At 28.9% G+C, this 15,102-nt stretch overlaps 2 protein-coding genes across 4 annotated transcripts in view; one reads left to right on the top strand and one right to left on the bottom strand.

Moving 5' to 3' along the window:
• The window catches only part of LOC103569107 (protein yellow), a 64,764-nt gene that overhangs the window by 5,901 nt on the left and 43,761 nt on the right, over positions 1-15,102 (top strand). The gene's annotated exons all lie outside the window — the stretch shown is intronic.
• Positions 6,088-14,144, bottom strand: LOC103569074 (synaptic vesicle glycoprotein 2B-like). 3 transcript variants are annotated; one of them, XM_008546165.1, is made up of 13 exons: positions 14,090-14,144; positions 13,937-13,968; positions 10,987-11,130; positions 10,651-10,861; positions 10,416-10,577; positions 10,137-10,299; positions 9,392-9,513; positions 8,153-8,397; positions 7,741-8,070; positions 7,123-7,267; positions 6,886-7,042; positions 6,333-6,460; positions 6,088-6,236 (listed from the first exon to the last, which is right to left on the bottom strand). In XM_008546165.1, exons 4-13 carry the CDS (start codon positions 10,706-10,708, stop codon positions 6,190-6,192), a joined length of 1,557 nt encoding a protein of 518 aa, XP_008544387.1. In that variant the 5' UTR covers positions 10,709-10,861; positions 10,987-11,130; positions 13,937-13,968; positions 14,090-14,144; the 3' UTR covers positions 6,088-6,189. The 3 variants fall into 3 exon arrangements, with proteins under 3 accessions (XP_008544387.1, XP_008544388.1, XP_008544389.1); XM_008546166.2 differs by lacking the exons at positions 13,937-13,968; positions 14,090-14,144 and adding an exon at positions 12,458-12,888; XM_008546167.3 differs by lacking the exons at positions 10,651-10,861; positions 10,987-11,130; positions 13,937-13,968; positions 14,090-14,144 and having other exon boundaries at positions 10,398-10,504.

Raw genomic sequence — 15,102 nt, forward strand, 5'->3', positions numbered from 1 at the left:
ATTCCAGTGAAACATTCAATGCTATTTTTAGTGCATCCATAATATGTAAGTCGTGTTTAGAAAAATTCAATAATTTACTTTTCTCTTCAATGGTTTTTGGTAAAGTATTGTTAGAGTCGTAAATACAACCAATAATATTAATTGGAGCACTGTCAAAAAATTTAGTGCGATCAAAATTGAAACCATTGCAGACATCTTCTGTAAAATAATTATTACAATGTTTATTTCTTACTATCTGCAAAAAAATGAAAATTTTCAAAGAAAGAAAAGCTATTGCTCGTGTAAAAAAAAAAAAATTGTTAAAAAAGTGTTGGCTATTCTAAACTTCAAAACGTGACCCAACGAGGAACTTTTTTCGAACGTTTTTTAAACTTTAGAAAATTCAAGAGAAAAATCAATGAATAATCTTGTATTATTAAGATATGCTAAAACAAAAAACGTTCAGAAACAGTTCGAAATTAAATTTTTCTGAACGTATTTTGCACTAAAAAATGTTAACTTGTAGTATTAAGTAAATTATTATTTTCTGTGTATTGTCTAAGGTTTGAAAATCGTTCAACAAAAGTTCGTCATTGTGTCACGTTTTAATATTTAGAATACTCAACACTTTTTTAACCCTTTTCTAACAATTTTTTTTACATGGGTGGTTTCGGGTTGATTTTCGAAAATCGAATTTTGAACAGATCTCCACGTTTTGAGGTCCTAGGAAGTTATTCTGACTAATTTCAAAATGATTTTCGAGTATATGCACGGAAAAATTTTTCGGCAGCAGCTACCGATTGTCAATCTGCGTTAAAAGATGAAAAACTGCTTTTAATGACACATTAATATCAAAATCGGTCGGTTAGTTTAAAATATATCGGCGACAAAATTTAAAAAATAGCAATATTCGTTATTTTTCCCAAATAACTCTTGTTGCAATTTAGCAAATGCTTCAAAAATTATACTGACTCTTTGTCTTTATAGTCTCTTCCGTTTGCTACACAATTTATTGTAATCGGTCGAATATTTAAAATAATATTGTCAACACTATATAGTTGAAAATTTACCGTTTTTTATATTTTTATCGAATATTTAATATGTTAACGCTCTGATCTGATTCAAAACCATTTAACTCATATCTGAATCACTTCTACTGATTTCTGTCCGAATAAATTTATTTTCTCAATCGTAATTGTGAACAAAAATTTAAAAACGTTAGTCTATTAATTATTTTCGATTTTCAAATTTTCAAAGCTTAATATGAAACGTGATTATTTTCGAATTCGAAAATCATTATCGACAATAAGAAACTCGAAAACAACGGAAGGTTTGGGAGCTGGCCTGCAGGGTCAACCAGTTTCTAGATTTTTTTGAGGTGTCTTTATTATTAAAAATTAAAATAAAGTGAAATTGTCTTACTCTGGTGATACGGACGATTAAATAATGTCCAATATGAGGATTTGTTTGTATATTCGTCAATTATTTTCCACTGATGCGGGGCACGTTTTGCATAGGGGTTAAAGGTGTAAATGAATGGTTTTTGTTGAGAATCAAAACATATAAAGTAAGATATCAAAATGTTCATTTTCCAGATCGTTTTTAAAGTCACTTGTGCATCGTTGCAGCTTCCTTTTGATTTACTTAAAGCAAAAACCGGTATCATAATATTCCACCATGGAGATAATTTAAATGTGAACAAAATTTCAGAGAGCTCTTTTACTGAATCAGTTGTTGTAATAAATGCATCTATTTTAGTCTTATGATTCGATTTTGAATGTATTGTTGATGAATTGCTAAGTAATATCATAACTGTTGTTTCTGAATCTCCTAAAGATTTAATTATATTTACATCTGTGTCACTATGAACTATTACAGTCAAATTATCTGTGTTGCAAGACTTTAGGATATGCGTCTTAAAAAAAGAGAAAAAACAATTATTATGTAGCAATAAATAATAATATAGAGAAACTCGAAGCAAAATAAGACATTATTTTAGAGAAAATAACTTTTTTTTGTTACAAAGTTTTTATTTCCAGTGTCTAAGGGTGCATGGAAAATTGACCGCCATTATCAACAGTGTGACTACACGGAGAAAAAATTATAGTAACTGTTCCTAGTACGTTTATGGAATATCATCCCATACCGTTATGGTAATGATTACTTGGGATTATGGAATATAGACCCATACTTTCTGGGAAGGTTTCCCTAAATATGGTAACAATTCCTATCATTATGGTAACAGTTCCTATATCGCATGTGAAAGAATTATGGTAATGATTACCATACTCATAGGAATAGTTGCCATAAGCAAATAGGAACCAATCCTATAACCACATTGTAACGGTTCCTAAGCGTATATGGTAATGGTTACCATAATATTATGGTAATCATTCCCATAATGTATGGGAATTATAACCATAATATTTCGGTAATGGTTACCATAATATTATGGGAATGGTTACCATATTATTATGGGAATGGTTACCATAATATTATGGTAATAGTTACCATAATATTATGGGAATGGTTACCATAATATTATGGTAATGGTTACCATAATATTTAGAAATTGTAATAATTTTTTTTTTTTGTAATAAGCGTTTTTTTTGCATATTTAATCTTTTTGTGAAACTATATTACAATAAAATATTATTTTTGGTCAGATAAAAATTAATTTGTAAATAATAATAATAAATAACTTCATAATAATTTACACTGCAAAATTCTATAGAAAAAAAAATTATTATAATTTCTAAATATTATGGTAACCATTACCATAATATTATGGTAACCATTCCCATAATATTATGGTAACCATTCCCATAATATTATGGTAACCATTCCCATAATATTATAGTAACCATAACCATAATATTATGGTAACCATTTCCATAATATTGTGGTAACGATTACCATAATATTATAGTAATCATTACCATAGGTACATAGTAACGATTACCATAATTCCATAGGAACTATTCCGATACTATATGGGAATTATACCCATAATTATAGGAATGGTTACCATAATATATACGGGTGCCGTTTCTATAATCAACATTTCAGAAAAACCGATTACCATGCAGTATGGGAACCATTCCCATAATATATTGTAACTGTTACTATAATTTTCTCTCCGTGTGCGTCAAGTATTTTTTTTTTTTTTTTTTTTTTATAAGTGTTTGTTATATTACAGTAGTGTTTTTTTTTAATTAGGAGGATCTGGAACTAATCAAGACTTCCGGATCCTATGAGTGACTATAAAAAAAAATCTTTTTTTAAGCTCGAAATTTGGAACTTTAATTTCTTTTACTTCGTATATGATAACTAAAGCCTGTTTCGATGATTTAATGAATTGGTAAACAAATATTCATCACCATCAAATTTGTAAAATTATAATCATTTATGAATCAGGATTAAAATGAAAGTTTCGAAAATAAATTTTTTTTTATCTAAAATTTTTAAGTATCAACAATGGCCGTAACGGTTAACGTGACCCATTTTCTCTTAAATACTTTTAATAGATATTTTTCAACCACAAAAAAGTTATTTATTTTTTCGAAAAGATGCCTTATTTTTCCATGTTATGTTACTAATTGTGTTAAGAATATAATCTTACCACAATATTTTTCAATACAATGACATTATTTTCTGTTGGTTGAATGATTAATGAAGATATTAACACTACACAGTTAACTAAGAAAAAATATATAAATAGTTTTGCAACTTTTTTAAATTTCATAATTTCTCAAACCTTGTATCGTCAGAACTTGTTTTCTCGACAAATGTTTGTTTAGAAAAGAAATAAACAGTTCATGATAATTACTTCTACTGCAGTAAAATATAGCGTGACTATGATACACATATTCTACATGTGATATATGTGAGTCAATAATATAATATTATCTAAATCTTCACCTATACTTTGTTATGTGAACAGTATCAGATAACGTCAATTTGACCATATCAAAAAAATCTCGAGGTTAATTTTTTTTTTTTAATTGTTTTCTAGTGTATAACCGCAATTACGGCCTTTTACACTTTTTGCCTTTATATCGCAAACTGCTTTACTTCTCCTCTGCTTTCCGTTGTGCGGCTGTAGCCCGACTTGTGCTTATACTGTACTGCATCATTACGGTGATGCCCTGCAACCTCCCTAGTGCAATGGAGGTGCAGTGGCTAGGGAAACCACAGAGAAAACCTAGCCAGTACAGTTCGGTTTGGGTGAAGCTCCAGTGATTGATAAAATTCCCATTTTACCGATCACTGGATCTTCATAACGAGCCTAGCGATCAGAGACCTTCATTCGAACCTGACGTGTGGCTAAACGGTCACCCAGCCAAGTAGTGATCATGCTCGATGCTACTTAACTTCGGTGATCGCCCGAGCCACGCGCGTTTCGAACGGCTGCCTCAGCCGCCCGCCATTTAACTCTATAATTAGAAAAGTTCCAAAAATTATTATTTGGATACATATTTTTTTTCTCGTGTATGAAATATAGATTATCCAGTCATTGTCTGTATAAAAAAAAAAACGTTAAAAAAACGTTGACTATTTTGAACGTCAAAATGTGATACAATGACGAACTTTTTTTCAAACAATTTTCAAACAAGCCGCCTAATCTCGAGGTTAATAATTTAAAGATATTTTTAACACATTCATCAATCAATATTGTCAACGCGATTTTATTGACAAAGTAGCAAACTAAAAATAACCAGTCTTTAGATTTAAAACTAATAAGGTATATAATGATATCACTTATTAATAATTATAATTTTGATTTATAACTTATTATACAATGAAATAATTACCATCTATAATGATGTAAACTCTATCTATTTAGTTTTGTGTATTAAACTACTGGTTATTATGTATAATGTTAAGCATTATTACTCAATATTCTTACAAAACTACGACTTAGTAAACTTATAGAAATTTATTTATTTCTAAACCGTTAGTTATTTTGATAAACTGTAAAAATCGGGAATAAATTCCGACTAAACACGAATTTTATTTTAATTCAAATTCACTCGGTCGCTCAGAGTTTTGGAGTTTTTTTTTAAATTACCCCGTATACAAAGTGAATAAGAAATTGTTTTTCAGCAGTATATAATGTAGATTTTATTTCAATCCATATCCATTACGGAGTAAATTTCACTCCGAGAGGACTAAATAAATAAAAAATCATCTGCTCCGCATTCAATTAGAATTTGCTTTGATATTAATCCGCGTTTAGCCCAAAAATTATTTACGATGCTTTTAAATTACTTTTAATTCATTCTCATGTTATGGGCATATTTTCCATAACAATGGTAATATTTTCCATAAAGCAAATGGGTCATTCCTGTATGAAATTTACATTAGGTGAATCATAGTCCTGATTCTACACAGAAAAAATGTTATCTTGATTCAAGAAAATATTTTAGAAGACAAACTTTTTCGGGAACTAAGTCAAGATTTTCTTGAGCCAAGAGAATTTGTTTTGGTTAAAAAAAAAATTCGTCTTGGTCGGAGAAGATTTCTGCTTCATCTGATAAAATTTAGGTTTTTAAAAAAATTTTCTTGAATCAAGAATATTTACCTTCAGTCGAAAATTTTATTTTTTCTGTGTAAGATCATAACTAAAAAAAACGAAACTGATTTATTTGTTCTTAAATTATAATGTAATTTTACCCGTATAATTTTTCAGCCGTAGGCAATATTTACCAAACATTGATTTTTATTTAAAGTCATCTGCATTTTGAAATCGTAACAAATTCCTTCGATAGCCATGATAACATATATTCAAAATTGGTCAATTCGGCCAACCCCTGGGGGAGATATTATAATTGGTCTTGAAGTAAATCTAAAGCTTAATAAACCTGTTTGATAACTGCATGTGAAAATCATTCGATAATAGCCGATTTGCTGTAAAAATATTCTTTTTAAAGAAACAATAAATCGTTTAATGTTACGTAATTGTTTCATTAAATTTCATTACTATCCACCCTAACAGAATTAATAATAATTATTATTCGTAAATTTTTTTATGTATCAAATTTTATAAATTATATAAATACATTATATATATAGAATGTATCATGTTATTAACATCTGTAACTTAATCTGCTCGATGTTTTTTGATATATCTTATACTTATTTATTACATATATATTTATTTTTATTTGATTGAACTAAAATCTCTTCAAATATTTTGTTTATAAAATTCTACGTTGGTTGACTAGTCGGAATAAAAAATCCGAAAATAGCTGCAACTGTAAAAATTTTAATACATTTTTTTTATTTTACAAAAGTTATTTATTTTTTTTTTTTTTTATACGAATGTATTTATTTTAAATAATTATTTTTACCTCCAACATGAGCGCTTATGATTACTATCAGTGTCAGACAGTGATCATCAACTAAATAACCGACTACAATAATGCTGACCGTACCTCCAATGTATCCAACAAAAGCAACGAGATTTGAAGCAATAACTCTAAAAAAAAAAAAACAAATGAAATTATTAATTTTCATTTTATTTCGTAAATATGCAGACAGGATCACATTTTTTCATTTTTCCAATTTTTCCGGCGGGCAAAAAATTTTTTTTTGGCCAAAATAGATAGAGACCCACGTCTGCATTCACTTTTTATAGAAAGGCATTCTCGGACAGTTTCCCACTTTCCCCAGACTTTTTAAAAACATTCAATGACTGAACTGTCATAATCGGATTCAAATTTCATCAATTAATTAAAAAACAAAGGCTTAATTGAAAAAAAGACAACGTAGTTACAATTTCGCTGAGATATAGATTTTTTCAAAAAATTACCTACTTTTTTAAAAATAATTATTAATTAAAAAGTGGGGGGGGGGTATTGACGGACATTGCCTTCCAATAATAAAAATAAAATAATAAATAACCTTAAATGCGTAGGATATAAATTAACTAACATATAGTATATAACATTTGCTCCAAATGAAAGTCCGTCGATAACACATGAGACGATAAAATTTTGGGATGAACTTTTGACCAACAACAGTCCTATGTAAAGTAAAGATGTAACTGAGGTTGCTAGAACTGAGAAACAAATTTTTTTTTTTTTTTTATTATTGTTGTCATGAAAATCGATTGTTATAAATTTAAATATAAAAACTAACTGAAATGGAATTTATATCCGAGTTTGTCGATAAAAAGCGGTAACCATACTCCGGCTGGTATCGCTGCCAAACATACAATTATCGTTTGTGAATACACTGTATAGTCCAATTTAGATGGACAGTCATCAAAATTAATAGTATTCTTCTATCGAAATTACAAGAACACAATTAAAAAATATTTAAAAATAGTTTTGCTATTACACTGTAAAAATCTGTTACTCGGAGTTACGAAGTTTTAGAAAAAATCTCTCCGGGAGTTTGTTTTTCCAGCGGAGTAATTTCAGAGTGATCTAAATTTTTGTTTAAATCCGCCTGGACTCTAATTTTTTTTTGAATATTTAAATAATGCTGTTAAGTAGGAAAATACATATATGTGTTTTACATATAAACATATACGGGACTATATACGCGAAGCGTTTCACACTTTTCCGTATTATGGGAAAGAATTAGGATAGGACGGGATTGGGCAGGATAAGGAAGAAACCTCAATGAAAAGTCTATAAATAAATTGAGAAAAATATATGAAGAGTCCGAACTGGGATCCGAACCCAGACCATGTCAGTTACGCCCAAAAATTTTTTACAGTGTAACATTAATCAATAGTATTATTAAATTTACTAGTATAGCATCTTCGGAATTAAGTTTTTCCGAAACAAGACAAACACTTGCAGTCATATTAGGATACTTTTCTTCAAATATTGCAAACCTTTCGAAAATTTCGGGAATCCATAACATGGTAACAAAAAGTGAATACGAAGTACCGTACATTGATACACAAATAATTAAGGTTCTATTCAAATAAGGTGGCTTCATAATTTCCTTAACTTGCTTGATAAATTTAACGAATTTCTTGATAAAAGTCGGTTTATACTCGCATGGAACATTTGTTAATTTTACTTTTGACAACAAATCATTTATGCCTGGATTATGCAACTGTTCTAATCGTTCCTGTGTAAATTAAAATAGTATATTATTAAATGCAATGAGATAAATACACATGTTATGTAATGAGTATAATTTCAAACTGAACTATGTAATTTATATCTGACTGTCCTGTATTTTCGTGATACATTTGACAAAGAACACCCATTAATTTGGTATACTGCCCAGTTTCAGCAAGATATTTAGGAGTTTCTGGTAGAAAAGTCAAACAAAATGCGGCGATAAGTGCCACTATTGCACATATTAAAATATATAAATTCCAAGGGTTGAAAAAAAAAAAAGTTGTTTCACTTATGTAACTAAACTTCAAAGGAATGATAATCCAACCAATCCCTTTTTTTGAAAAAAAATAAAATGATTTGTTAGTTTCTATTTTTTTATAGGGTAAAACCGTTTTTGACCACTGTACCATTTATTGATACTTAATAGTGTTGTACGAATCGAATCGAAACGAATATTACTATACGAATTATTTGAAATTTTTTTTTAAACGACTCAAAATTGTGATAGTTTTTCAAATGATTCAAATTCTAGTTATAGGTAAATAAAATTGGTCAAGAGTCTACGAGATAATTACTTTTATTTAGGGGAGGGGTGGGGGGCAAAACGGGGTACCCTCCAAATTTTATAAAAAAAAAAGAATTTTTTTTTTTGTCTAGTTACTGTATATCCGATATATTTGCGCATTTTGAGCCCTATGCATGACACCTGGGGCAAAATGGACCAGCCGGAAAATCGAAAAAATGATTCTTTCATTTTTTTATCGTCAAATTAAAAAAAATTTAATATGTTAATTTATTTTTCGGCTGATTTTCTGTAGTTGGGGCAAATTTGGCCACTAAAAATATTCGAAAATAATATTTTAATTTTGAATTGACAACAATTCAATTAAAATAAAAAAAAATCATTTTTCGGAGGAGGGCCTCCTTGTCCTACAAAAAAATTTTTTTCTGCCTTCGTATCCACCAATGATGTGAAATGTAATTTTTCTTTATGTGTTTTACATTAAAAAAAAATTTAATTTAATTAAATTTGATCAACTTTCAGAAATTTTTTTTTTCAGGGTACCCCATTTTGCCCGCCAAAAGTAAAAATTTTATTTATTAACGGCAGCTAAAAATTTTGTCTAGTTACCTTGAATGTCATTAAAAAAAAAAAAGATTTAGCGTATTTTAGTCCTCAAAAACTTAATATTTCCTTAGGTACCCCGTTTTGCCCCCCCCCCCGCCCTCCCCTACTTTAAAGAACTAAATAATTCGAAAACTGGCTTAAAAGTGGGCACAAACGGTATCTTTACCCTATTAAATATTTTGATGATTTCATTTACCTGCATTTAAAATTGCGCCCAAAATAAATGGCAATTCTAGCCAGGAGAGCACTTTGTCTCTATAGTTATCGGGCTGAAATTCTCCAATATAAGTGAATAGTACTGTAAATTGTGAACCTATACTATTCAAAATTAAGAAATGAAACACAGTTACATAAATGTATAAAAAACAAAAAGATCATAAATACCCGAGAATAAATAATTTAGATCTACAAAATTCTAAAGTCGTTATTCTACTTTAGATCTTATATTTTTATTATCGAAACCTAACCAGATCAATCTATGTAGATCTCTAGAGACCTGTCTAGATTGAAGCTAAAACAGGTTAATTATCAAATTATATGTTCAAAAAGTGCGATTCCAAAAGCGATTTCGCGGCCTATCAAAAAAAAAAATTTATCTGTATTACACAAAATATATTTTGAAGGTATGATATAGGTGATTCCTCTTAACATTAATGTCTTTACAACGTGTCAGCGCGTTAATAAAATAATAAACACGATTTAATATAAGTGAATTGCGTGACTTCGACATGTTTTCAGTAGAGTCCAACCTTTCAGCATTGCTTTGCGTTCGAGTTGTGCAAAATTGAGATCTCACGATCTACATGAATTTGAGTAGATCTGAATGGTCGATTGGTATTTATGTAGTTGTAAAATAAAAAAAAAGCTACGCCTACGATGATCTAAGTAGATTTTGACTATTTTTTCTTGGGTATATTTTTATTCATAGCTTAATAAATTACCCGACTCCATTGAAAAATTTACAAATTACAAAGCCATAGTAATTAGATATTACAGAAGCTAGAGCATTTGAGCAACCATCCAAAAGTAAACCGATGATTAAACTTACTTTCCGACCTTTAGTTTCAGCCATACAAGCCCAAAAATATGGGCCCAGTGCCAGTCCTAAAATAAGTCATTGTTGTATGTTTGATTAATTTTATTTTTTTTTTTTTAATATAATGAATGTATTAATAAGTAATTTTTTTGTCAAAGATAATTACTCTTATTTTGTTATTTACCAAACAATGAACTGATTGCTATGCGATCCTGTGCAATTGTTGACATTTTAAAATCACAAACAGCTGCTGGCATTACGAAACTGACATTTTCAAAACTGATACCAGTATTTATTGATATTAAAGTAACAATAATCAATACTTTATAGCTAAATTTTCCAAAACCTTATTTTTTGAAATAATAATAATGGTTAATAAAATTAATTAGAAGTGAAGAATCTTATAATAATATTTTTACCTGTTTCATTTAAAGCGTCTTGAACAACTTGTTCATCTATTCGTGAAGCCTCCATCATAGATAGTCAGTAGAAAATTCTTTTTTTGAACATAAGAAATATTAAAAAGTTTAAAAATTGCTAAATCCAAAAGTGCAGACCCAATCGCTCATGCGTTTGAAATTTTGTGGAGTTGTTCGAAACAATGTATAAACCAGAAAAAACCCTGTGCGACTATTTTTTATAAACAAATAGTATATTACATACCTAGGCCAGTAAAATAAGAAAAGTCTCAGAGCACATGTAATTGTTAGCCGAGGCTGACAAACATGTGGTCTGAGGTTTTCCTTTTTACTGACCTAGGTATGTAATATACTATTTTTCTGCTCGCCGAAGCTGGAAAGCTGCAACTTCGTTCAGGGCAGCGGCCTGAAAGCTGCCACTTTCTGGCCGGAGGGCAAAAAAATCTATTTTTTTTGCTGTGATCGCGTAAACAAAAATCTCTAAAATAATAGCAACATTGTTAAAAAAAATTGTTTGAGTTTTCAAAACATTGTATACAACGCAATAAACACATAATTCACTGATAGAAGTATTTATTTGATATTAATAAATGGATTTATTTGAAACGGTTTTTCAGCATTATTTTACTGAAATAAGCATTAATTTGTTATATATAGATTTATTAATAGTTAATAAATCTCATATTTGAAAGAACATCACTGTGATTTTTGACTACAGCGCCACTTTTTGATTACAATACCTTTCAGTATACTGTCTAGTGTAACAAATTCAAAATATAATCAACTAAATATTGTTTTATAAATAAAAAAATGCTGAATATTTTTAAAATTAATTACTGTGCGTATTATTTTCTCCAAAAAAATAAACTTAAATGGGACTATAAATTATTTGTCATAACCCTACTTAATTAACTTCATGTGTCATTTCCTATTCAAATAAGCCATTTATTAACTATTAGAGGTGGGTAGTTCCGGACATGTATAGCTCCATGAACTATGTCTTTTTTCGGATACGTATCCGGTCGTTCCTCAAAGTTCACTTTAGTATGCTCACTAGTCCTCTTTTTCGCGCCACTGCCATCATTACCAACAAGCAGTCAAGCAGCAGAAAAATTTATTATTGGTGATTTTTTTATGGAATTTTGAGTTAAATACCAATCATAATTCATTCTCTATTTAGTATAAAATAATATAGTTCGCCGTGAATGTGTCTTAAACACGTAGGTCGCATAGCATGATGTTGTGTATACTGAAATATTTTGTATGTATACATTCTAAATACTGAACCTTCATGAAAATTAAAAACATTAAATAGTTCCACGGATATGATTCCAGGAATTAGTTCCTTTTCGCTCCGGAAACGTTCCAGGTTCAATCCGGAATGTTCCCGGAACTACCCACCTCTATATAACTATTAAGAAATATTTATTTGGTTAAAATAAGTTCTTTTATCAGTGTTTGTGCTTGAAATTTCATTGCTAATTTCATATAAAATTTAACATACACGTTTTTAAATTTTCAAATACTTTTTTTTTTAATTTTCAAATATATGTATTTGAAAATCTGAAGCGTTTATTTGAAAGTTCAAAAGCGTGTCTTTTAAATTCTATACGATGGTTACGATGAAATTTAAATTATGATGTTTATTAGCATTATGAAATATCACATTTAATACTGTATCATTTTATCATTTATCATACTGTCAATGATGTTCAGTTCAGTCACAAGTTTTATTTACTTCATACCATTGAGCAAATAAAAACAACAATAATAAAGCCTCATGTACACCGCTTACATTATTACTTACATATATATTATATATTTCACTACACAATCCTTGATTACTGAATGCACAGCACGTCACACGCAGAAATTTCATATAAAAGCATTTGAATTTTCAAATATTTTCAAGTATTATGAAATTTCAGATGGAATTATTAAAATTCATATTTTTTTTCTTAGTTTTAAATACCAGCTTGACTATTAAATTACGAATATTAAATTTAAAGCTTTTTTTTATTGAAAATACAATTCAAACATCTATTTATGAAAATTCAATTCCTTTTGTATTGTAATTTTCAAATTATTTTTAACATTGTATTTATGGGATCAATCAGATCGTCCAAACTTTCATTTTGAAGGGGAAGAATCATAGAAACTGGGTACCGAATTTCAAATCAACATATTTAAAACTTTTCAAATAGTAAATTGCTAAAGGCAAAGTCGCCAATTTACAAACAATTGAGCATATCTATAACAATTATTACTATTTTCGTATAGTCATACAGATATTTTTTTTAGAAATAAAAAGATGCTTCTTTTGAGATCTTGCTCAATGTAAAAAATTGAATAAGATTTTATGACTATTGTATTCACTTTAATGAAATGAATGATAGTATCTTATACATCATGAGAAATCGGTATTATACCCGATGTCACTAGATGGATACAATAGCTTATGTAATGAATGCATGAAGAAAAAAGCCGTTAAAGGTCTAAAATTAGTCATGTCGTCAAAGTTATAAAAATAATTTACTTTATTATTATTAAACAAGATTTTTGTGACAGACACTTGAAATGTATGATATTTAGCGACTATAACCTGCAGCTAAAAATATTAGATAAGATAGATTTGGTAAAAAAGATACCCAATCGTTCTAATAGTGACGTCATCAATGGATCAAAATAGTATGTTACACACGGAAAAAAATAGGCACTGCCCTGATCAAAAGAAACGATTCGAAACGATTTGTAATGTTAAACTTTCATAAGCATGGCGATTCAAAAGTATTCAACGTATTCAAAAGTATTAAAAACTATTTAAAATTTATTCTTTCGCATCGTTTTAAATCGTTTCTTTTAATAAGGGTGCAGCAGAATTTTGTCTTGTTACTCCCACAGAATTTCGTCCTGTTGCAGCGCCTATTTCATTCCGTGCATACATCGGAAAGTAAATAAGAAAACCTCAAATCACATATATATGTGATCTGTGACATTTCTAACTTTACTTGCCTAGGTGTGTAATATACTATTTTAGTTACATGCGCGATAGCAAATCAAAAAATATAGAAGTAACTCAAGGAGCCATTCTGTGACAAAATTTATCATCATATTAATTCGTATACTTACCGACTTCTCTCTCATTTTCGACGAATAACGATCTTACCGAATAAATAAATGCGAATTTATAACCTGCCATTTACAGACACTAAATGTTGTACACTTCTCATATCTGTCACAAAAACTAATGTATTTATCTAGTACAATCGAGTCTAAGAAAGCTCACCTTCGGCCAGGGTAGCCGTCAATAATCGGTAGCTAAAAATATTAGATAAGATACAGTTGATAAAAAAATTTGAAGTGACCTTTGTAATAAAAAGCTACAAGATTTAAATCTAATTACAGTTTTAATGGATAAATAACTCAGTTAGTAGCTTACAATTTGAATGTGAAATTAGTATAATCTTTTGTAGTTTTCACTGGATGAAAAATTTTATTAACTTATTTATTGAATTAATTAATTAGTATATAGTATTAAACAAGCACTGGAATATTTGAAAATAAATAATAATAATAATTATAATTCTTACGATAATAAAATTAAAGTGAACCGAAGTATAAATGAAAAATAAAAAAATATTTATTCTGAGTTTGAATGATGACTGACAGTAATAGTCGTCGATAACTGAAATTCGGTGATACTTATACACATATACGATAATATTTGTTAATTTACGGCAATCCAAATGTGGGCCACGCCACAAAAAAAAACGACGACTGCGATGACGTGCGTGTACAAAAATCGACGAATGACCAATGATAATAAATAAGAGACAATTTTGCGTCATCTTATTATATTTAATTGAATGATTTCAATGGTATTCATAATCATGAAGAGATAAGTATTTGTTGTTAAATTTAATTGACTCTGCGGGCCAGCCCCGAAACTTCCCGCTGTTTTCAAGCTCTTTGAGCTCAAAAAAATTGTTGTGAATACATTTTCAAGCTCGAAAATACTTTTGTTTTTACCATTTTTTCTCTAACGATATCTCTCTCACGAATAAACCGATTGAAACGTTCAAGGTGGCAATCGGCGCGTTTTATTTTCTAAAGCGGATCAAATTTTGAAATTTATTTATTTAGTCGTTTTTGAGAAATAGCTTCCTAGAACCTCAAAATGTCAAGATCTCATAGAAATTCGATTTTCGAAAATCGGACCGAAACCAATAACTTCCCGAATTTTTGAAAATTTGAAATTTTTTAGCGGAAAGTTGAAAATTATATGTAATTATATATAATTACTTATACTCATATTTTTCCTACCACAGTTTTCTAGAGATTAAAAAGAAATTAAAAAAGCTCTTTGACTTTTAAAATGCATGTGTTTTATAGGAAATTTTTAAATTTGGGCTTTTAAATTTAATACATTTCTTATTATTCTTAATATTAGAA

This window comes from Microplitis demolitor, chromosome 5 (assembly GCF_026212275.2).
Source record: "Microplitis demolitor isolate Queensland-Clemson2020A chromosome 5, iyMicDemo2.1a, whole genome shotgun sequence".
Lineage (NCBI taxonomy): Eukaryota > Metazoa > Arthropoda > Insecta > Hymenoptera > Braconidae > Microplitis > Microplitis demolitor.